The sequence below is a fragment of the Oreochromis niloticus genome, linkage group LG4 (genome assembly GCF_001858045.2).
Source record: "Oreochromis niloticus isolate F11D_XX linkage group LG4, O_niloticus_UMD_NMBU, whole genome shotgun sequence".
Lineage (NCBI taxonomy): Eukaryota > Metazoa > Chordata > Actinopteri > Cichliformes > Cichlidae > Oreochromis > Oreochromis niloticus.
Window position 1 is genome coordinate 21,236,505 of NC_031969.2, and position 24,831 is coordinate 21,261,335.

General features: G+C 41.3%; 2 protein-coding genes and 1 long non-coding RNA gene across 8 annotated transcripts in view; 2 read left to right on the forward strand and 1 right to left on the reverse strand.

Moving 5' to 3' along the window:
* Positions 1–9,920, forward strand: part of cyth1a (cytohesin 1a) — a 40,947-nt gene extending 31,027 nt beyond the window's left edge. For 3 of the 4 annotated variants that reach the window (XM_005454934.4, XM_005454933.4, XM_005454935.4), the window contains exons 6-13: positions 198–278; positions 520–632; positions 1,721–1,869; positions 1,951–2,063; positions 5,570–5,648; positions 5,732–5,800; positions 5,945–6,099; positions 7,948–9,920. In XM_005454934.4, coding sequence (XP_005454991.1) covers positions 198–278; positions 520–632; positions 1,721–1,869; positions 1,951–2,063; positions 5,570–5,648; positions 5,732–5,800; positions 5,945–6,099; positions 7,948–8,026 — 838 coding nt within the window. In that variant the 3' untranslated portion in view covers positions 8,027–9,920. The remainder of the gene's footprint in view (positions 1–197; positions 279–519; positions 633–1,720; positions 1,870–1,950; positions 2,064–5,569; positions 5,649–5,731; positions 5,801–5,944; positions 6,100–7,947) is intronic. The other variant, XM_005454931.4, reaches the window with a different exon arrangement.
* A 9,522-nt stretch (positions 9,921–19,442) lies between these two features.
* On the reverse strand, positions 19,443–21,624 carry LOC109201925 (uncharacterized). 2 transcript variants are annotated; one of them, XR_002061850.2, is made up of 4 exons: positions 21,036–21,624; positions 20,226–20,307; positions 20,050–20,142; positions 19,443–19,928 (listed from the first exon to the last, which is right to left on the reverse strand). It is a non-coding gene; the product is annotated as an uncharacterized LOC109201925 (long non-coding RNA). The 2 variants fall into 2 exon arrangements; XR_002061849.2 differs by having other exon boundaries at positions 19,443–20,142.
* A 74-nt stretch (positions 21,625–21,698) lies between these two features.
* On the forward strand, positions 21,699–24,260 carry socs3a (suppressor of cytokine signaling 3a). 2 transcript variants are annotated; one of them, XM_003450130.4, is made up of 2 exons: positions 21,699–21,877; positions 22,382–24,260. In XM_003450130.4, exon 2 carries the CDS (start codon positions 22,517–22,519, stop codon positions 23,132–23,134), a length of 618 nt encoding a protein of 205 aa, XP_003450178.1. In that variant the 5' UTR covers positions 21,699–21,877; positions 22,382–22,516; the 3' UTR covers positions 23,135–24,260.
* Positions 24,261–24,831: the final 571 nt, after the last annotated feature.

A 24,831-nucleotide genomic window follows, 5' to 3' on the forward strand; every position in this document is an offset into this window, starting at 1 on the left:
TCCGTTATGTGGGGTTTGCTGGGAGTATCCATTGTATCGTCACAACCCCTAGCTTATAAGATTAACAATCCCCCACCCACACTAATGCTAAATTTTATCAAACACATACTATGATTTTATTATTTTAATACATATTAACAGAATATAATATGGACATATTCACTGACAGGATCATTTACCATTTTTATCTACCTTAGAGATGATTTCAATATCAAAGTCCTCCAAGCTTTTGTGGAGCTTCATGAGTTCACAGACCTCAACCTGGTTCAGGCGTTAAGGTAAGATATCCTCCTAACATCTGTTACACACGCGGCTAACTCCTCATACTATAGCTTCCTTGCAGGTTTATGTAAATCACCTGCACTAACATCAGTTTTCATGAACAGCCTCATTTGCAGTTTGTAAGGATGCAGCTGTCAGTTTCAGTCTCAAGGAGGAAAAGAAAAGGAAATAAATAAATAAATTCTTTGACACTTGAAGGAAGTCTGATGCTCACTGCAGAGTTGTGTCCCTTGACAGACAGTTCCTATGGAGCTTTCGGCTGCCAGGAGAAGCCCAGAAGATCGACCGCATGATGGAAACCTTTGCTCAGCGCTACTGCCATTGCAACCCTGGTGTTTTCCAGTCTACAGGTATAGCCGTCGTGTCTTCCAGCCCAACTTTTAGTGCTGTCATAAAAACAGAAATAACCATAAATGTTAGAGCAGTGAAACAGAACAAAATGACTTCACTTCATATTTTCTCCTAATAAAATATCTAATACAGATTTAGATGTTAAACTTGGCCTGTTGAATAGATCATTATCTGCCAACAGAGTTGGTGAAATGTAAATTTCCCCAAATGTCTTCTGTGTTACCCTGAGTAAACGGACTGGCTCTTATGTAGTGCCTTTCTACTCTCAAAGCACTTTATGCAACTTGTTTCATTCGTTCATACTTTCACTTATTTCTGCATATAAGGGCTTTCTATTTAACATTCACACTATGATAAACAGGAGCAATTCGAGGTTCAGTATCTTGACCAAGGATACTTTGACATGTGGACTAGAGCAGCCAGGGATCGAACCACCCATCTTTCAATCAGTAGATGATTTGCACTACTCCTGAGCCACAGCCATCCCAATTAATCAGTAGTATCTCTTTAAACTCATACCTTTTCATGTTGCACTGCACTGCAATCCAGTGACAGGTCAATGGAAATCATGTAAAAGCTGGATCATTTAGCAGACACAAAGTCTGTTGTGGTGAACTGTGTCAGGAAGTGTCTGGCTTTTGGGAAATAATGACACTAGCAGACGGACGACTCCATCCACTATGGATGCTGGTGGTGGATGTAAATAATGCACGGGACTGCCTTAACGGGCTTTTATAAAGTGCTGTTTCAGCCATGTGCTTCGCCTCAATGTCTTTTAGCTTATGCATGTATACACACTCATACATTAGACAGCACATGCAGAAGCATACTTGGCTGCCCACATGCAGTCCTCCTCTCCTGCCCACTCTGCACCCTAACGAAGCTGCATCTGCCTTTTTCCTCCCAGTTTGACTGCAGTCCCCTAAGTGCAGTCCTTTCAGCTCGACTAATTTACATTCATATTTAAACACAACATTAAACACCCACACCATTTTTATGGTAAACGGCAACCTTTCACTGCCTTTCAAACCTCACCCCCTCTCATAGTGCGATTCCACTTTTGTTTTGTTTTGTTTTTTTCTTACAGACACATGTTACATTCTGTCATTCGCCATCATCATGCTAAACACCAGCCTCCACAATCCAAATGTAAAGGACAAGCCGACCGTGGAACGGTTTATCTCCATGAACAGAGGCATAAATGATGGAGGTGACTTGCCTGAAGATCTGCTCAGGGTGGGTAGCCCTTCCCAAACTTTGTTTCCTGAAATCGCCCTTCTTTCCTTAATCTCACACATTCTTTACTCTCTGTTTTAGAATTTGTATGAGAGCATCAAGAACGAGCCTTTCAAAATACCAGAAGACGACGGCAATGACCTCACACACACTTTCTTCAACCCGGACAGAGAGGGCTGGCTGCTAAAACTGGGTGAGTGTGTACGCAGCTCCACGAGAACATAGAGAGGCTATTTTCACCCTCATGACTGCTCCCATAGATGACTTTGTTGTGTCATTAAAGCTGCACATATTTTTGCATAACCCGATAACCAGTGTCTCCCCTGAGGTCAATAGCCTCTGAGTGTGCGTGCGTGTGGGTGTGTGTTAAAGGTTACTGTGAGCACACGTGAATGGTTAGAGACACGTCTCCCCGCTTTAATGTATTATAAATGTGGTCTTGAGATCAGACCACCACATGTGGAGACCTTTGAATTATTTACGATGATGCATATTCACACACTGACACGCACATAAATACTGCGTTTCAAAACTTGTAAATCAAGTCAACACACAAACATGAGCAACACTCTGAAGTTCAGACATTTTCAGGAAGCTGTTCTCATTTTCTGTGCATTTTATAACTGAATTTTATATTTGAGATGTATAGATTGTCCCATTGTTTAAAATGTTAGTGACATTTCTATGGCCTCTTTGTCCCGAGCCTTTGTTCATGTGTAAATCAACTGTATAGTTTGACATAAGCAAAGGTATAACCTGTATCATTAGAAATGTTTACAGGATGGTAACGAAACTTTCAGTGTGATATTCAAATCACTCCTGGATGCCAATTCTTCAACTTCTGTTTCCTCTGACATGTCTCTCTCTGTTGTATAAATTCACAAAAGAATGCATGAATGTATAGCGTGAAGACCTGTGAATCTTTACAACAGACTGTACTAAGGGAGTCAGAAATCATTTCTTTCCAATTACTCCTAAATGGCAGATTTGAGTAAAATAATCAGGGTGGAAGGTCAAAATTACCTGATATAATAAGGTGAGAACACAGTGAGGGGATATATTTCATGTAGTGCTTCACAGTAGCTTTCCTAAGTCCACATAGACTAGATCGCCCTCTTGTGGATTGACTTGATATCAGCAGATGGGAAAGTTTGCTGATGATGAAAGCTGTGAAGCAATGCATTGAAGCCTCACTGCGACCAGATTAAAAGGACTGTGGTGCTATATTTCTTTATCATTTAATTTGATTATTTTTGTTTTCTTTTCCTCTTCGTTTGTTTGTTTGTTCCCATGATTTTGGCTGTTGTCTTTCCTCAGGAGGTATGTACACCTGCTCTTCCCCAACGCTAGTCCATCTCTCAGCTCTCAGGTGCTTTCGGTGGCCTGCCATGCTTTCGTTCTCTTCCTCGTTTATTACATTCATACAGAGTTATTTTGTGTGTAGATTTTTTTTTTTTTTTTTTGTCTCCCCATTGACTCATTTGAACTTCAGATGTTTGTTTGTCTGTGCAGTCTCTCATGGAGCTGGTGGTTTTGTCCATGCTCTTTTATCTTTGTCGGGCAGTCGCCGGGTGCATTTGTCACCCTGTGGACTCGACTCGGGGAGCTACTGCTTTGTGACCACACTACTGAGCAATTTGGCCTTTTTTCCCTCTTTGCACTGTGGTGGTCACTCTCTTTGATCTCCCGTTTTTTGGAAGCTGCATTATACCTTTTTTCCATACAGCGAGCGCAACAAAGGACCTAGCTTTGAAAAATTGATCATGAACCAGTGTACACATTGGAAGCTGTTGTTTGCTCTCTGATTGAATGGAAAGGGAATACTGCACCTTTTCATCAATGCAGCTTTCCTTATCTCCTTGTATAATTCCTACACGTGGATCTGAAGGTTAACATTGTGGCTCAGGTTGGTGTGGTGCTGGACCGGACTGGACCAAGCTGTGGGAAGATGGCATGAACAGAGGAGTGTGCTGAAAGGAGCCAGGCATTGTTTTATTGATAAATTTATATATTGGTGTTAGTGGTGCATGTTTTCTTTAAATTACAAAAAAGGGGGTAACTAAATCCAACTTGGGGTTATTAAGCATCAATTGCTAATTGATCAGAATGAGAAAAATCATCCTCAAATAAACAATCCCCTCTTAACCTCCTCTCGTCCAGCCTCCCACAGTCCCGTCTTGCATGGGTGACTCACTCCACTCAGCCCCACTCGGGCCTAGCACCGTCCACACACCTCTCTGCAACAATCTGCTGGGACGTCCTGCCTCGTCCCAGACATTCTTGCACAGGAGGCGGTGAACTCTTTATTTTTCTCAGAGTGACAGGAACTGACACGGCCATCAGACCAATCGCAACTTTCAGCCAACCCAATCAACTTTTAAGCCGTCAGCTGTGTGATTCTGCCATCGCGTCTGTGCTCTCTGTCGGTCTGCTTTTTTCTTTTTTTGCTGTTGCAACATGCTGATGAGTCAAGGTGCGGCGAGGAGCCCTATATCTCCATTTCCGTCTGCCAGTTCAGGCGTGTCGACAGTTTCTGTAACTACTAAACGTAGACTGAAGTGTTGTGCCTGTCATGATGTCTGTAATATGATGGGATATCATATACAGCGTGTCTGCTGCTATATGATAATACAAGTGTGTTCTACCTGTCTATAGAAACATCTTCAAACCCTTGCTTATGGTAAATGGGTTTCAAAATGCAGCTTTTTACTAACATTGGTGGTGGGAAAACCTAGTCTAGACTAGGCTTAGTAGGCTTATGACTGTCATCGTTAGAAGGACCCCTCCCCAATAACTAAATACTATTTCTATATAGATGCAAAATTACTTAACTAAGCCCAAACAGGATATTTAAGATTGCAATGCCTGTGGAGAGACTAAGCATAACTTCAGGCACTGAGCTTCCTGCCCCTCTCTTTGTTGGCATCCTATCCTCCCAGAGTGTGGCTGCCATCTGGTACTGTGATCATGTTTCCCCTCACAGGAAGCAGGGTGACAAAGGGGGTAAGAGTTCAGCTAAAGATCAACAAGAGCAGAGTCAAGCAATGAGCCCCTGCTGCACTTTAAAATGAAGAAGAGAACTTAATCCACAGTCCCTCCTCACTTTCTATGTTCAGCCCTTATATATGGATTTTGCAGCTTTCTAACTGTTGTCCAGTAACATAGGTGGTTCATCAAGCTTAGTGAATGCAGAGCATATAGATCTGTATGCTCTCTATTGATTCTGGCTCTCTAGGCCTCTGAGTAAAATGGTGTTGAGCCAAGAGAGGAGATGCCAGTTTTTTCAGTCATGTCAAAACATGATTGAAAAGTAGCAAACAGCTTTTGACTCAATCCTCAGATGTAAACTCCAGGTAGTTTTTATATGCATTTATCACCTATAAGGGGTTTCTTTATCATATTAACAGTATATCAGACTGGAAAATAGCAATCAGGCCCATAAATTAACAAATACAAGCGAAAGGATAAAATAGTTATTATAGCTACAAATGGTGTGGTGATGGGGAGCACATGGCATGGACATGGGTTAGGGTGGATAGTGGGGTTCCTTAGGTAAAGGGAGTCCTCTGGAGCCGTCATCTGTCTGTCTGCTCATACATCTGTCTGCCTGTCTGCTGCTCGACACGGTGCTTTGGTGCTCGTTTCTCTTTCCATATCGCTTCTCTTGCTGAGCCTTTCTGATGCTTGCTGTTTGCTCCACAGGGGGACGAGTTAAAACTTGGAAGAGGAGGTGGTTCATCCTCACAGACAACTGTCTGTACTACTTCGAGTACACCACAGTGAGTACAGTTGTTTCTCTGTTAGTTCCCTCCTTTGCTGTTGTCGCTGCTTCGCGCAGTGCTCTCATTTTATATTTGCGCAGGACAAAGAGCCAAGAGGAATCATCCCACTGGAGAACCTGAGTATCAAGGAGGTGGAGGACAAGAAGCCTGTACGTACAGCTCCCTCTAGTGGTTCATCTGTGGATTACCCACAGTTAGAGACTCAAAATAGCAATTTTGATCAACAGTTATTTTTAAAATAGCTATTTTTGAGGCATTGTCATTTCTAACTTAAATCATCATCACTTCTGTAGAACTGCTTTGAGCTTTTCATACCTGACAGCAAGGACCAGGTGATAAAGGCATGCAAGACTGAGGCTGACGGACGGGTCGTGGAGGGCAACCACACCTTCTACCGCATCTCAGCCCCCACAGCTGAGGAGAAAGAAGAGTGGATGAAAAGCATCAAGTAATTTATATATTTTTAATTACTTTACCTCTTTTGAGGTAGCTTAATTTCAGTGATATCAATGAATGTCACCACCCTAAACAAATTATCTTTGAACTTGACAAAAACGAAATTTATGATTTTTGGAAATCGGGTAAAAGAGGATGAAGTAATTCTGTCCATTGATGGAGTTCCGATTGAGAGAGTTACTGAACTCCGTTTTTTGGGGGTAGTATTGGATGATAAATTAAAATGGAAATCTCATATTGAACATGTTAGAAAAAAGATGGTAAAAAATATTTATATTCTGGGTAATGTCAGGGATATACTAGATTATAAGGCAATGCGTATTTTATATTTCTCACTAATTTTCCCCTATCTCAGTTATTGTGCTGAGGTGTGGGGGAATACATATGCGACTTATATAAATCGTCTATACTTGTTACAGAAGAAAGTGGTACGAATGGTTCATAATGTTAAATATAGAGAACATACAAATAATTTGTTTATAAAATCGAAATTGTTGAAATTTGAAGACTTAGTGAAATTACAGACATTATTATTCATGTGCAAGGCAAAAAATAATACATTACCTCTTAAGTTACAAAGTTTGTTTGTATTGTGTTCAGGAAGTGGGGACAGTAGAAGGAAGTTTGACTTTAAGCATAAGTTTGCTAGGACCACACAAAGGTAAATGTGTCCGACAGTTAAAGGTATAAGAATATGGAATTCTCTTGAAGATAATCTCAAGAGTTGTACAAACATGCACCTTTTTAAAATGTGTTACATACTTAAAAGTAACACACAATTTTCATTGCTGTATATTGCTGATTATATTGATTTGTTGTTTAGTTTTGCATTGTTACATAAAGATACATGTTAGAGGGTTTTTTGGGGGGTTATTGGCGCCCTCTTGTAAGAATATTTGGATTGCAGATAGGGGGCAGGTGCTAACAAGAATTTATTCTTCTTCCTGCTCCTTTTCACCCATGGGTGCAGTGTTATATTAATGGGAAGGAGGTTCTGTATGTAGGAAACGAAACACTGTTGAACCATGTGTGAAATAAATAAATGAAATGAAATGAATGAAAAACAGGAGTTTTTGACTCTTTCTCCCCTTAAAGTCAACATTTGATCTCCTGTACCCTTAATGATACATTTTGACACCTCAGTTTTTATAAATAAAGGTTAAGGGTTTTTCCAAGAGTAGTCCTAGTAAGCTGTATAAGCAGAAAACACCCTCACTAACTTCTGATGCAAACTCATTTGTTCTGGAGTCTGCAGTCCTTAAATATGACAGAAACTGCTCTCTTCAGAAAATAGAAATAAGGGTTACCCCTCAGAGGCGTTAAAGAGTGACAGAACAAATCAGTTTGTACCTTTCAGTTTTAAGGTGCACAGAAATGTACAAAAACACTATATTGATGGATTATTTTCTACTGATATCTGCGAAAGCCTCGCAAAGCAATGAAATGGCTTTTTAAAGCCGCTAAATCTGAACATATTTGTGTAAAATCTTTGTCACATTTCTTTTAATTCTCCTAAATACTTTTGTTTCAGAGGCACATATTTTTCTCAACAGATTGTGATTTCTTGTCCTCGCTCTTCCAAAAGTACAGAACAGTATATTGAGTCTGATTATGCTGACTAGCTCCTCTAAATTAATGAATTAAACAGAAGAATTTTGCTTTTTGAATTACTTTAATCAGACTCATCCTAAGAATGTTTTTTTTTTTTCCAGACAAAAAATTGAAAAATTAGACCTTCTTGCACAGCTGAGCCGTGTCTAACATTAGTGCTTTATGAGTGCATCAGTTTGAACATTTTCCGAAATTTTGCTGACATTTTTCTCTGCTTCTGCGCCCACAGAGCTGCCATCAGCAGGGACCCCTTTTACGAGATGCTGGCAGCCAGGAAGAAGAAGGTGTCATCCATGAAGAGGCACTAGGGGCACTCGGCTCTCCGGACGTTGCGTTTGACAGAACAAGGGGCGCGGGGTCTGTTTGCCCTTCCTGGGCCATTGCAGAGGTCATGACCGAGGTCTGCCTCTGACCTCCCCAAGGCTTTTCTCTAGGATACACAACAGGTCTGACTTTTGGACTCTGCAGGCCAGAAAACAAAAAACAGGAAAGCATGCTGGGTTTTTAGATAAGAGTCTGGGCTGAGCGCCTCCTCTAACCTCCTGTCTGAATGTGTTGCTTTCTCTCTCAGCTTTGTATGTGCTCTCTGTCTATGAGACCGGAAGGGAGTGTTACTGTGCAACTCAGTCCCTTTTGAAGACGCTTTAAAACAACACAGTTCTCATATACACTGCATACATACGCAACATCACAACAAGCATACTTTCATGGAGTCCTCCCCCGTCGCACACATTGTTTTAACTCAGCAGGTCTGACCGAGTGTGGCACCCCAACCAGAATATTCCTCACTGTGTGGAAGAAAAGCGAAGATCTTTTCTGACGTGCTTTAATATGTTTTGGTAATACGTGTCTATTTTTACAGCTTTTACTGTCAAGTCCTCTCGAGCCTTTTGTTGTTTGCTTTTGTAGAATAAAATGTTCTTGAGATAGGAGCTGTAAAGGGGCTGCTCTGAGAGGGAGGGAGGGTTATAATTTGCCAACTGTTAGTGATTTTTTTTTTTTTTAATAGAAAAAAGAAAACAAACTTTAAAAAAAAAAAAAAAGGAAAAAAAAGTTGCCACTCAGGAGATTTCTACCATGTTCAGAGTGTTTACAGGGCGGGTTGACTTGGATCATGTAAACAACACAAGAGACATGAAAAGGAACGAAAGGCACGACTGAGGCCCGGGCTGAGCTGTGTTTGTATGTGAAACTGCACAGAGGGTGTCTGGTTGTCTGGGAGGGGATGCATCCCGGGGATTATGGGTCTGTCTATTGCTTTGGGCTTTTGAGGTCTGAGGATTGGGGGGAAAAAAAGCAAAAAGTCGGCCCATTTTTCCCCCCTCTTTGTCTCATTTTGACTCTAAAACCAAATCATTATATTCCCGTATCATGCAAAAGTCATTGAAATGTCAGAAAACTTACTTTACTGCTGCACAGTGCCTGGTGCTCTAGATGAAATGTGATGAGAAATGCTGCTGGTTAGCAAAAGTAATTTAGATATATATTTTTCTTCCTTTGTTCAACTCATCCCACCTGTCACGCTTTTTTAGAGGTTTGCTTTTACTGTTGTAAAAAAAACATTTTCAGCACAACCTCATTCATCATTATGTTTAAGACACACTGTAGTTTATGAATATTGTTTTAAAGGAGCAGAAATAAAAGCTTGTATTATAGAAACAGTCCAATCCCAGTCTTAGTCCCTGTCTCAGGATCCAGTGTTCGAGGTGAAACAATACTGAGGAATGTACTGTGGTGAACCAAAATATATATATTTTATAGATATATATGTAGAGAGAGAGGGCAGAATGGCTGATTAGCGATGCACCAAAAAATCGTTTTGAGGTACAGTTAAACAAATAGGGTCTGATTTGTAGATGAAGCCGTTGTCTCGACTGCTCCACAGTTGTCTCTCATCTCATCTGTGCCTGCTGTCCCTAATCCCACCCCCACCCCTCCCGTTTCCTGGTCTCCTTCTCTCCTCTCTGCTCTTCCCAGCGCACTACTCCTAGAGGATTAAGCAAAAATGCAAAACAATCATAATTCTAGACAGTATTGGTTTATTTATCAAAGTTGTACATATTTAAATGTATAGTGGGTATTGTTTCTAATTTTGTTTATTTGTTTTGCCATTTTCCTTTGGCACTCTGTTAGAATGACTGAGTTAAGGTTTCTATCAATGCCATTTAACCAAGCTGTAATAAAGACAGAATTGTCACAATGCTGACTGTTGTATTCTGTTTCGTTTAAATGGAGCATGGAAGCATATAGTTTTAACATGACACCACCAGGTGGCAGTATGTGATAAGAATCGCTGGCCGTTGTGCTGCACACACAGTCTGCACTATTTTTTTCCATTACAAATGGTTTATTGTGCACGTTTATGCTGCTAATTAATGCACTTTCCCCAAATCGATGCCTAAATCAAATTATGGTTTAAATGTTGCCAGTCAGCCGCATATATGGCTGTGACCATAACTTCCACTTGAGGGCAGCCTTGAATTGGAATCATGCCCTCTCTGTCCTGAACGAACACACAAGTCCCAAAGAACATTTGCCCTTATAAAATCCACCCTCCCCTTCTGTTACTGTTTAAAACCAGGCCTTATTTACCCTTATAACATTTCATATCTTTTCACGGGCTTGATTTCAAAGTATTTATGGCAGAAATGTCAGGACAGCAGGGAAAGGTCGATATTCACAAGTGAATATGTATCATATTAAATGATGCCTGGAAAGGCAATCAATAGAAATGACTTTCTCAATGGAGCAGGCATGCAGGAACCAGCAGGATGTAACTCTTGGGATACAGTGCAAAGGGAGAACATCTGTGGTCACAAAGGCTAACATACAGCTGTGTGTTTCATTTAGATGCCGTGTGTCATAGTATCATGGGAAAGAACTGGCTGAAAAGTGATTGTTTCTTATTATTAATGACTTTGTAAAGCAGTAAATGATAGGAAGCAAAAGAAGTCACAATCCTGTTGCTTCTGTGGAGGGAAAAACACCGTCTTTGACGAATGGCCTGCATATTTTTCTCTATTCTTTCCATCATGTTCAGCAGTCCATGTGGAATTTCACACAAGACCCTTCAAAGTACTTTGGGTAAACATTTCAGCTGCAAAAACACAAGTTAAACAAATCAATCCCATCTAAATATTTGCAGGAAATGCTAAATTGTCCTCACGCATACGAGTTGTTTCTGAGTACATGGATTGATAAAGTTACATCTAAATAGTTTCTTCTCGGGCTTTAAAACATTTCGACTATCTACATTAATTAAAGTTGAAACGTGTTTATCTGAACCGAAAACACAAAAAACCCTCAAAAACCAGAAGTTCTGTGATCTGTGAAAGATTAAAACCTTGTTGCTTTTTTTCCTTTCAAACAAGCGATGTCTAAAATCAAGGCTAAATAAAACTGTGCTTATTTGTTTGATATTTTCCTCTGGGCCATTGCCTGCAGTGTTTTGTGAAAACACGGGTACAAATTATGCAATAATTTGTTCCAGATGTGCACTGAAGACAAAAAACACAAAAATGACAGCAAGAGATTTGTAGCCCTGAATTCCTGTGTTGCATCTATGCATTCTGTTATTAAGTGCATTACTGTATAATCAAAGTGGTTGGTAAATGGCCCCTGATCATCTTTGCATAGCCGCATTCAAGTAATATTTTGCACCCGTGCTGCGAAACAGGGTGATTTTTGAGAATTGCAGAGCCAGAACGAGGAGGTGATCGTGACTGATGGGAAATGAGAGGCACGCTGCCACTGAAAGAGCAAAAAAAAAAAAAAAAGTGAAAAACTGAACGTGTGGTGGTTGTGAAGCGGCAGCAGAAGCAGGGAAGTCTTTGTTTTTTGTTTTGTTTTTTTCATTTCTGCACTCTTCTTCGCTTCTCGTATGTCTCACGCGAAGCCTGGCTGAGCGGGAACGTGAAAGGACGGTGACCTTGTGCGTCTTCTTTTTGGTGGTTGACGTTGGAGTGTGCGTGACAAAGGGAAAGGTGATATTTTCTTCATTAGGAGTGGAGAAAGGAGTGGACGGACTGTACTGAAAGAAGATCCCGGGAACAAACTGTATCCACAAATATTATTCAAAGCCAAATATTCTTAAAAAAAAAACACAAAGGCACAGTATAAATGGCATGGCTCAGTATGACATAGCCGACCTTTGTGCGCTGAAACACACACCGCTCGGTTGTGCTGTCACTTTAGGCTTGCTTGGTGGATTCACTTCTCTGTGGTTAAGCTGAGGAAGGAGGGGGGAAGGTCTGGGCCTACTGCAGCTCTTATAGGCCAGGCAGAAGGATCCTCCGTCTCCTCAAGTAAGTGGAGACATGTGAGACCAGTAAGGCTCCAATTAGGCCCAGACTATTTCCCAGAAGCACTGGAATCCTCCCCCTGCCTCTCGGCCCACCTCGGTGGGAGAAGGGTGCACCCCACGGTGTCCGGACCTGACCTCAGCTGGCACGAAATGGGCCTTCTCTCGTAGTGGTTCATGCAGGCAAAGAATGTTACACACAGAAAGGCATGCGCATACAAACACTGTGTCACGCAAAGAGAGATGCAACACAGCCTTATGGATGTTTTCACCCAAACCCATCCACAGCTGCACAGCATTTGCTCTGACTGCTCTCTTGGGCCTCAGGTTTGGATAAAATTACCAAATCAACCCAAAAAAGAAGAGTGTTGTTTGTTTGGGATTTTTTTTTAAGCTGATCTAGTAAGTCTAAAAGTCATCATTCATGTTAAGCAGCATTGCTCTTCTCCAATGGGAAGAACCTGATCTCAAATAGCTAAAAAGAAAAAAGAAAAAATCATGCTTGAGCAAACACAAATACACACAGAGACAAAGCACGGCACACAGACAGGCTGGAGCCGTTTGCAGGTGGCAATTAAGCATGTTTTCAAATGCAGGATTGTGCAGCGTTCAAGGTGCATGTACACTTTAGGTGCTGTGCTGACACATGTGTTGGTGGTTTACTGGAAGAAAAGATCCTGCTCAGATCACTTTAGCAATCTTCCTCTCTGGTAAAGGACAATGAGTATAACCTCAGGGCAGGATTTCTGAGAAAAGGAGTTAAAAGGAAGAGACAACAAAGACAAAACTCCCCCCCCCCACGCAACCCCCTCACACACACACATGCACACACCCTCAACTGTCTCTCCCCTTACATCTCACTCTGCCTGACATACCCCTATAACTATGCAAACAGCATATTTCCTGTGCAGTGAGTTGTGCATAAGCTAGCTGTTGGGAGCACTGTTTAAAACAGTGATGGTCAACAGCAGGAAAACATAGCTTGCACGGAACAAAAATACAGTTCACTTCATCTCATTTCAAAGTGTTTATGTGTGTTTTTTTTTTTATCACAAGCATGCAATTGTGTAAGTTTGAAAAGTTTCCTGCATACAAAAATCTCAGAAACCGTCTAATTAACGCCAACTGAAGGAGATCCGTGTTCTAGCTTTTATTTAAGATACGTGACAAAAACCTTTCTGTTAAATAGAATCAAAACAGCAGACATGTGCGCTTAAAATCGTTTGTGAGCCACTCATTTCCTGACAGCTGCTTACTTTCCCTGCACAATATAGTTTTTCCCATATGTTTTGAGGACGTCCTCTTTATCGCTGACATAGTGACCCAGTTGTGAGAGCTTGGAGGAAATAAAAAGTGCTCCTAAACAGGTTCCTGTTAACAATCAACAAGCTGACAGTGTCTATGAGCAGATTTACGAGTTAGTTGTAAAGGTCACTAAAGGATGCGTAACTGATTAGTACCTGTAAGGAAAGTATGCTGATTGCAGTTACCGGCATTGTAGCTGAGAAATGAGACAGCCACTTGTCTTTATACACAGTTGTGATATAGTGGAGTAATTGAGGTTATACTCCTTCTGTTCATGTCATAACAAAAACTTCTCTGACTTATGTTTTGGTAACGAGTTCATCTACATGTGAATTCTTGCCTTTGTAACTGGTAGCTCTGGATATATTTATACAGAGAGTTAAAGTGAACGCAAAACCTGCGGTGGAGCCATTTTTTTTTGCATTTCAGAGCAGACTCTTGTCAAAGTGGTAGGCTTTGTATCGGTGGGCTTTCTGCAGCGTATCACAGCCATTCAGCATCCTTTAGTGTTCGGACTAATGGTTGTGACTGTTTCTTTTCTTTTCTTGAAAGCTTTCACATTTTCACATAAACTGAAACAGAGAGCAGAGGTGAGGAGCAAAGCCGCATCAGAGACTCAACACGACAGTGGGCTTAGCGTGGGCTAACAATTCTTGTGTGACGGAGGGGTTGGTTTTAATTTTTGCGATTGACTTTTTTGCGTGCAAACTTTCATATATGCTTCCAGGGTAAAACAGAGAGCAGAGCAGAGGAGAGCAGCAAAGCAGCGTTAGAGACTCTCGGCATAAAGTTTTGCTCAGTGTGAGTTAACACTGGTGACATGGGCTAATGGTTGAAAGTGGATTACTGTTATTATTATTATCCATCCACCATCCGGTTTGTTACCCACCTGGAAACATTCACATCAGCAGCCAGTTTAGAATCACCAGTTAACCTAACATGCATGTATTTGGACTGTACCCATAGAGCAGGGCATCTAACAATATGACCCTCAGAGGCTCTAATTGTGAATATCCTTGGGATGATATATGCACCATGAGTTGACCCTGGTGCATATATCAGAGTGCAAATGTTAACCAGTGCTAAGAGTGGTGCTGAGTAGGAGTAGAACTTGCTAACACACAGCAACGGAGTAATTGAGGGGAGAAAAAAAGACAGAAGGTTGTTTGTTTCAGTGGGAAAACAGGAATTTATGAATTTTTCTGCGCATTCGTTGAACTGTGGGTGGATCTCATTCTGGGAAACTGAATATTTGTGTGCGAATGTATGTGCGTGCACTGAGAAAGAGAAGCACATTTTTGTTCTTCCCTACGAGTTTCGTATGTTTTTATCTCACGCCCAAATGAAATGTCCTGTAGATTACCTCACGTCGATTGAAGCGTATTGTATAATTTGTAGCCACAGGACTTGGAAGAACCTCAGATTAGAACTTCAGGAAGCTGAGATAGGCTGGAGTAATTTCTGGAACCGGCAGATTGTTTGTTTACATGCAAGCATATGTTTTGGAACAGGCTGTACCTTCCTTCCAAGATTTTTAGTTAAGAACAGGAAAATGAGGGGAAAGGAGGCGGTGGTTTGGAACAAGTCCAGAAGAATTTCCTGTCTATAGGGAGTGCCCGACTAGAAGAGGACAAAAGGAAATGCCTTGCAGAAAGAGAACGGGAAAGGGCTGGCGGTTGCAAAGCACATTTCTGAACTCTAATTCAGGGCCGGTTAACGCTTGTTCTTTTTTGTGATTAATGCCTTTGTTAATGAGTCAAATTCTGCTGTATTTTAGCAGAGCCAGCATGAAAAGTCCTTCTTTGTAAAGTATGCAATCACAAAACATATCTGAAATACGCAGGAAAGGCCATGCGGACAGGGCCTCCCTCTGTTAGGGCCTCTTGGAAACACTGAGCTGCTGTTTTCAGAGGCCGCAAACCTCAAAGTGTAGGAGTTGCATTTCTCTGATGCAGGGCAGCAAAAAACAGGATTATCGAGAAAACAGAACTGCAAAAGGAGAAGAAATGCATCCGTCCTGAGCTGTTGATTTATGACACACAAGGACACAAACACTAGCAGACGATGATGGAGAAGATGAAAGAACGTTCCTCTAACACTAAAAGAGAGTCAGACAGGAAGACACCTGCGCTAGGAACAATAGGCTCCATTCAATCTAGCGAATGGCATTTAGTCCATTTATAGTCTCATGATATGACTTCATTGTGTCCGCGGAGATCACGTGCAAGGTCAATGAGGTCTCACAGACATACGGAAATGTTTACAGATTCAGAGAATAGTTGAGATCAAAGCTTTCCTGCGTGTGACTGATATATCCTGAGAAGTATCCTCACATATCTGAGCCGGATCTCCATCAGTGATTGAAAAATCCTCCTTTGAGATGAGGCTGATCTACAGTTTGAGAATATCTTCCAGGTTAATCCCCTCTGATCCACTGAAATGTCCCTGTCCCGTCCCTAGTCCATATCACAAGGATCCATCAGCAGTTTTATCTCAACAGTAACCGCAAAACCTGTGTGTGAGCGCTGCACATATGCACAATAAATCCTTCCGGAAATATCGCACTTACTGGCAAAGCATGGGATCAAATTACTACTACTGGTACTGCGTTATAGAGGAAGTTTGCGTTTCTGTGTTTGCATGTGTTGGTGCACTTGGATGAGCCTTATATCCTTCTAGCATCTGCATATAATAAATGTCTGCATGCACGTGTGTGTTCCTTGCACAGACAAGGGCGATCATGTGTGTTTTGGCAGCACGTCCCCTCAGTTGAGTGCATTTAAACAAGGTGTTCTCGGTTAACAGTATCCCTCAGCCAACCTGCTATTATAGCACAGACAGATTTATTACCAGCTGCCTGAATGACATCAGCCAGCTATTTCTGGGATTTGTGGGAATCAAAGTCCATTTTGAAGATCCCGATTATGTCATTAGCTCCCTCTGTCCCCAAGCATTCGATACTGATAAAAGAATGGTGGCGGCAGAGGCAGATGAGCCAAGATAGGCGGACAGCGTCACATCAATCATTTTATCTGCACCGATCTGAATGTTTTGAGGCAACACATCACATCTGGACACCGGCCATTTCAAGGAACGCGCCACGTGTGCATTCTTCAGAGACAGCTCGTGGTCTGTGCATGGTTGTATGCCCTAACATACTTATGCAGTGATCAAAGAGGTGCAGATAGTGAAACCCGATGTGATGTTTTTGTTTTGTGTTTTTCAGGTCGTGTATAGCCGTGCATCACTCATACATTAAGTTATCTAAATGAAATCAGTGGAAAACACAGTTATTCTCCCGCAGCTGAGAGCTGGATGATTTATACGACTCAATATGTTGCCACCGCCTGACTTAACATAATGACTGGAAACTGGGGAAAAAAAATACATATAAAACCTATAAAGACAAAAACTGATATCTAAAAACCCAAATTTTTCATCTCATGGTGTGGTTGTGTGCCAGACTTTTAGGCCACTAAAAAGAAAAGTGCTCTTGTTACACACACTGGTTTTTAGACGGATTAAGCAAACAAAACAGAATGGGTTCATTAGTGAACTTTACAGGCATTGGTACACAGAGTTTGTTACTTTTGGACAGAGCCAGGAATTTCATTATGTAGCCGCATATTTAGGGCCTGCTACTCAAACTAACTAAGTCCTGGCCAGAAATAAATAAGGATATTTCCCAAAATATCGAAATTATTCTTTAAAAATAAATACACTTTAGATGCATTAGATTCGGCATGTTTGATTTTTTGTTTTTGGGGGTGGGGTGGTGTGGGGTGGGGGGGTCTTTCTTGTGCCTGTTATTGTTTGAAGTGAAGAATGGGATGTACTGGTATGGATCGGTTGTGAGAAAGCTTCACTTGTACCTACAAAAAACATCCAACCCGAAGCCACTTTCTGTGGAAAATTATGTGGATCTAGGCGACATCTCTTGATGCCATTTGTTCCTTTTCTTTCCTTTTCCTCCTCAATTTTGACAGTAATCAGAGTGACTGAATCAAACAATTGCAGAGCAACACTCTTCCTGAATCAATTTTCGCTTATTATGCGCGTCAATGTCAGAAAAAGCCACTAATCCCAGGGGGTCTAAGATTCGTCTGACTTACATGATTTAAAGATCTCAGGAATCCAACTGAAGCTCCATCCTTACTGGAAATTTTCTAAAATGACTATTTGCATATTTCAGATTGAACTGATCACAACAGCACTCCTCCCTTTGTCTCAGGATGACAGCAGATAAGAAAACAAACCAGCTTCTGGAAAAATGATCACAAGGCCAACAGTGAACATGCAAATGCATGTTATTCCACTTCCACTTCCTCATTTAGAAGGAAGAAGAAGAATTGGAATTTACACAGAAATGGACCATGGTGTGTTGTAATGTAAACACTGCAACACTGCTTGGACTGAATAAGTTTGCTGGTCGTTTGCTTGCAGTCGTTAATCGAAAATAATTTATTCATGAAGCTTTCCCAGCAATTTAATAAGCCTAGCATTAACACTTTGTCCAGAGACAATAATCTACGCACTGGGTGCATAATATGAATAAAGAAGAGGGGCCGTTTTGTTCATCTCCCATGGTAGTGCTGTCAAACATTGCAATGATAGTTTTAAGGGTGTGAAGAGTAAATTAATAGCGCTCTGTTCTGCTTTTAGCCCTTCCCAGAAGGCAGCTATGACATTCATAAATAGACACCATGTGATACTAAGCGAGGAATGCTACCTGTGCCAAAACGTGACACCCAATGTCAGTGCCAGCTTTCATCACTTTAAAGATCATCAAGTGGGAATCAACCATTTATATAAAAAAAAACCCTGCACGTTTAATCACCCGTGCAGAGAGAAATACAGTAAACTGTGTACTGGCGCTATGCATATTAAATAAAAGAGAAAAAAATCTGCACAGTCTGATTGTCTGTGAGCTTTGAATGGAGGATGTGTTTTCGTTTTTGGAATTTTCATTTTGAATTTTTTTGTGCCATTTCTTTTTCTTGAAAAAACCCTTTTTACTTCTCATGTAGTGTCGTCAGTTCTCATTAAGAGGAAAGAGTAAATATTAATAAGAAAGCACTCGCCTCTGTCAAAATACAGGAACACTTCTGCAACAGAAGAGTTGCGCAATCAGAGTGATGAATGGTATTCGTAGTGCGCATGAACTGAATATTCCCAAGTGTTTCCCGGACTAACCCCGTATGTCATGAAAGACAACTCCACAATGGTTACAGTAAACACAAAATACATGGATATGTTTTTATCAACATATACAAGGACGTATAAATTTGAAGAAGAAGAAGAAGAAGGAGAAGAAGAAGAGTAGCTTGTGAAAAACAGTGTTGCCATCGGGGGTTTTGTGGCATTCTCAGCTGCGGTGGTCATGCATAAGACTTCCCATAATTTACAGAAACACAAAGACCGACATTGACAGCGACACTGTAAGAAAGAGACTGAAAAAGTTACCAGGAAATCATTACTGAATGATTGGTAATAACACAGAAGTTGCCCTGCCCCAATCAAAAAAGGAAGTTTTACAGTAATTTAGTTCCAAATGGCAGTAAGTGGACAAATAGAAACAGGGGAAATAGGCAGGTAGAGACACAAAGTGCCATTGTTCATTCATTATAAAGACTAACACATTTTAGACTGACAGGCATACCAGGAATCTACCAGATTATCTTAGCTCATCAGTGTCTGTTCTACGGGAACTTTTGAGATTTCCTTTTACAGTCCTTCCTTTCGTGAAATACAATGTCTGTGTAAGTTAGCGCATTAAGAAATAACGATTTTATTCTGGCTGCTCTGTGCATAATAGGATTTTAAAAGAAAAAACAAAACAAAAACGCTGTTACCAGTATTGTTGATTCACCTGGAATTCAGGATCAGTGCATTCAGCTGTGCAAACACCTTTGTAACTGCTGACACTACAAATAATTTCCAAAACTGACAAAAAAAAAGGTCTTCCTCTCAAGTGAAACTCTGCTAAACCAAGCAGCTCCAAAATATTTAGTCGAATGATATCTTTTTGCTCTTCGCCGCCCTTTCCAGTTGATAAGTCTGCTATTTTGCCCTCATCCCCAGTGGGTTTACGGGAACCATGAGCTAGGGTAAATTTCTGAGTCAGTCTGGGAAAACTTAAACAGCTGTCTCTTTTTTTCCCCCTAAAAAAATAGCTAAAAGCTAGCATCCGCTGCCATGTGATGCCTTGTCTAATCCACTTAGAACAAATTCTAAGAAGAACTACACTGAAAATTTGGTTGTTGTTGATGTATTTGTTTGTCAGTAGACAGCACTCGTGCATTTGAACCTTTAAATATGAACAAATGCTCATTTTTGGTGTAGTATTTTCATTCGCTAAGACTACTATAAATATAAGCCAGGGAATGGCACACACACATGCACACACATGCACACACACACACTTAGCCTAAAAAACCAAATGTGTCATTGCCAAACCTTCCAGCCACAGATGTTTAACCGGAGTCCCACAGTGTGCTACAGCAACAGAGAAGAAAGCTGCCTCAGCTACAGGTCACTTGGTTCGCCTGCCACCTTGGAGGCTGTGCATACAAACGTATGCACAGCCTCAGTTTATTGTAATCGACCTGTAAAATTACAGTACACACATTAAACAGCCAAGTCAGCATCCCATAATAGTGTGCATGTTGAGTGTTCCTGTTGAGCACTGGGGAGGCAGGTTCTTTTTCCCAGATTCAGTCAGCTTACTAGTTCATTTTTGTTCCAGTCATTCCTAGTATGGACCCTGGGGAGCCTTTGAATACCAAATTGATGCTTTACATTGATGACACCATAGTTTTTCTGGAAACAAGCACACTGTTAGAGGGCTATCCTAGTGATCCCCTCCCATCCTGCTTGCCTGTATTAGACAGCACCTGACTCACCTCTGTGGACACAGCTGGTCTTTAACAAAGGCCATCAGGCACTCTGGCGTCACTCTATTTCCCTCAAGCTCCCCCTCTTGTCCTGAAGTTTGTTAAAAAAAAACAGAAAAAAATGTTGTTTTTTTTCTTTATTTCTATGGATTCCAGTTTGTGTTGAGAAATGTCAGATTCCTGTACAATTCCATGGCCCTGCCTAACAGTTCTCAGCCTTAATGAGTAAGCTGGATACAGAAAGGCAGATCCTGACATGAAAAAAACAGCCTGGAGTTAATCTACAGCAGAACAACCAGCTGAAGCTGATGGTCATAGCTGAGTCAACGGGGAACAAGATGAGGTGGAGAGTGTGAGCACTCTATCAGTCACAATTTACCAAAGATAGGCATTTCCACAACTGACTTCTGATGAATTAAAAAAAATGTAATCCTTGTTTAACAGTTCTACAAACTGGCTCATAACACTCATTCAGAGTGTCTCTAAAAACATATTTTAAACATTTATTTTATAATCTGCTTATACACCCGTTTTTATCCATGTGTACCCACCAAAAAGGGGGCAAATAAACAATTGCAAAGGCACTTTTTCAGCTGAAAAACAGCAGCACAGTCTCTGTAGAGAAGCATTTTGTAATGGCTCATATTAATGAGGGTATACCTCTGCTCCAGACCCTACTTGGACATATATAGTCAGGAAAATTGGTAAATTGGTATTAATACGTGTATAAAGACAGCTTAAAATAGGACTTAAACTGCTCTATTTGATGTCCAATATTATACAGACTATGCAGGTGTAGCTTGAAGACATAATAAATACCTTACAAATGATCACCGTGTCACATTAAAGCACATTAAGGTTCGTAAGAGAGCGCTCGAATATCTCAGGGCGCTCATTAAAAGTGCACAAACGCTGCGGGGAAAGCTGTTAAAACATCTGACGACAAGAAGTAAACAATAACCCGCTGCCCTTGGAAACCAGCTGTTGCCGGTTGAGAAATAAAATCAAGTTTCCCAAAATCTGTCGCCCTCTATGGGAAGGCAGCGATGAGCATTCAACCCTCTGTTACTATGAATTTCTCAGAAACCGATTGCACAAAGCGTCGCAGCTGAATCATTACCTCACGCTAATCACTAAAAGAGGAAGAGGAACTTTTAATAGGAAAAAAAAAAAATGACTACATAGCCAAATATAGCTTTATGGTCAATAAGCATCGAGGCTCGAAATTTAGAATGAAGTTAAAAGTTTTGAGTGAACAAAGACACAGAGGTGCAGGAGGACTGCTTGGAACTCCTCACTAACTTCATTTGGAGGAACGGCGGCGGGGGGAGGGGGGCAGTGCGCTTCTCATAGCAGGAATCCTTTAAAAAAAATAAACACACGCTTCCTGTCAATCTGCCAGGAGAGCAGCTTTACTGGAAGTGAGGAGGCGGGGTCTGAAGACTCAGCCTCGTCTGTATAAAAGGCTCACCGCTGACAGAGAGGCGCACTCAGCTTGTTACACACAGAGACGGCTCTTTACTAGCCTGCCAAAAAGAAAAGGCAAGACAAAAAAACTTTAAAGTTTTTTCTCAAGCACCCCAAAAGGAGGCAGGACAATTCACAATCCGAGCAAGCATTTGGATTTAACTTAAAAGAGCGACTTTGGAGAAACATCACAGGTACGGACCAGTCTCTTTTCTCCTTTTTTGCACTCTCTCTCTGTGTCATAAAATCCTTATTATATAACCAGAATGTATAAGTGTATAATTCATGTCAAGGGTGTTTAACTAACTGAGGCAAACTGTTTAGAGAAGCCGACCGTGGCATGTAAATTGCGCAATGAATATTATGCTGTCTTTACTGGAACTGACCGTGGTGCCTCAATCCCGAGGGCAGATTACACACACATACGCACATACACACTCATACACAAAGTTTCCCCGAAACGGCTGGAAGTTAGCTGAAGGATATTAGTCAAACAGGGAGAGCAGAGTAAGGCTGGGTAGCCCCAAAGTTTTAAACATGATATACAATTGTGGAAGGAAAAAAAAAGTTTCCAATAGTGCCTTTGGGAGTTTTAAGAGTATTCAAGTTGAATTTGTAGTTAAAGTTTAAATCAGAATTTTAATGTCTGTGGCATCAAAACTGAGTTTTAACCCAAGCCTCTTCTTTCTTTTCTTCAGGTGTTTCACTCAGGCAAAGGCTGAAAACAGACCACTTCTTGCCTACTCGAACAACCCTCTCCACCTCACCTCTTCTTCTCTCGTCTGTGCGGCACCCAGTGCTCCTCAGGCTGCCAAGAAAGCGGGCATAGCGCCATGGTAACTCACAGCAAGTTTGACTCCGCGATGAGTAGCAGCCCCTTGGACTCCAAAATGCGGCTGTCTTACCATTACAAAACTTTCACCTCGAAAACTCAGTATCAGATGGTCCTGTCCACTTTTCAAAAGCTCCAGGAGAGTGGCTTCTACTGGAGCACCATCACCGGCAAGGAGGCCAATGCCATGCTGGCGTCCGAGAAAGTGGGCACCTTTCTGATCCGTGACAGCGCTGACCACCGACACCTTTTCACCCTCAGTGTCAAGACAGCCTCGGGCACCAAGAACCTTCGCATCCAATATGACTCAAACTCTTTTTACCTGCAAACTGACCCTAAGAACGTTCAGTCTGTTCCCCACTTTGACTGCGTTCTCAAGCTGGTTCATTTCTACATGGCTCAGAATAAAGGGAACATTCAAAGTGGGAATATCTACTACATTTACTGCAGTGGGCAGAAGATCCCTCTGGAGCTCATCCGACCTCTCTCCTGCTGCATGTCCACTTTGCAGCACCTGTGCAGGAAAACCGTCAATGGACATTTGAACATTTCTTCCAAAAGAGACCAACTTCCTCATAATTTGAAGGACTTCCTCCAGGAGTATGACGCTCCTATCTAGTGGCATTTGACTGATCCCTGTGTTAAGAGTGTAACGGAAAAAAGCAGAGCACCTATACACAACCGGGAGCTGCATTTGAGGAGTAATGAAGCAGTAGAGTCGACAGAATCGAGCCCAGGACGGAGCTTGTGAAGGGGACCACATGTACTGACAAGATGTGTGTAGTTCTCAAGAAAGACATTTAGAAAGACACCGGATTGAGGACCAATCCACAAAGAGGGCCAAGAGAATGGGAGCACTGCTGTGATCTGGTGGCACGAAAGAGAGATAACACCGCTATCTTCCTCTGCCTCACTGATGACGTGAAACTTAGTAAAAACCGAAGTGAGACTCAGAGCCAGCTGTCTACAGTGCAATGACACATAGGTTCCCTCTGCCACCGCTGCTGCTGCTAACCAGTGTACTGTGAGGCTGTTTAGCTCACACATCAGCCTTAGAAAATGATCCACCAATTACAGCTGGACTGGCTTTGTTACTGGATGAGAATCTTGGAGCATCCTGGGATTTCTGGCCTATTGTTCGCTGGAAATTCACAGACGATAAATGGAAAAAGCCAGAGTACAAATAAATGGACACTGATTGGTTTTCTGGGTTTATTTGTGCAACAGCTTGTGTGGGAAAACTTTTTTAAAGTGTGGGATGTATAAAGAATGGAAAATGTGGACATTTATATATTTGATTTAGAGAAAAAGGTTTACGCCAAATTTTGCCAGAACAAGACCACAGTTTGTTGGAAGGTCAACAAGACTGAATCCTCTGAGGTTTTACTTGAGAAAGGAGCACCACTGCCAAGTTAAACAAATACAAAGACACCCTTTTATTGGCTGAACGGTGTCTTAGTATTTGTGGCACAGGCAGGATCATTACTGCATTCAAATGAATGTCAACATCATTTTCCTTAAAACCATGAGCTAAAATGAAATGGTTGTCTTTTTTGTGTGTGTGTGCGTGTTAATGCGCTGTCTTTCATAAAGATGTATTTTTGCCAGCCCAACCACTTGCTGGGGATGCTTGAAGATAATTGAGAAGTTTGACGAAGCAAGCAGACTGATACAACTTTGCACTTATTTATATGTGTACAAATGTTTCACTAATTTATAATAAAGAGTGATATTTTTTCTAAAAACTGACATCTCATTGTTTTATTTTCCTTTGCCTGTGTGTGGATGGGGAGTTGTGGTTGACACAAAGCTGACATAACATGCCTGGATCTTTAACTTAGGTTTACATATACATGTAGTTTAGTTTTCTTGCCACAAAATTCAGGTCACAAGATTTCTGCTCATGATTTCCACTTAGAGTTTACCAAGCGCCACCTTTAACCGAGATGGGAAACCACAGCTCTATATCTGACACTATTTTTTTCTTTTCTTTTTTGATGTATTAAACACAAAGATATAAAAGGCTTTATACTTTCTCTTTTAAAAGATTAGCTTCCCCAGAAGACAGCATGCTTGGTTTGAACTTCAAACAGCAAAGTTATTTCTGAGTGTTATTTCCTAAGAGTATTTCTTCCTCTAACTGAGAAGCTGCCACACACAAAATACTCCAGAACTGTATAACAATCTAGTCTTCTAGAGAAGTACAGGCTGCGTCCTTTATTCTTGCGTGACTCACTGGATTCTTTGTAGGTGTGTGACTTAACACGCTCGCACATGCACAGACATAATGTCTGCTTATAACATGAATGGATCCGA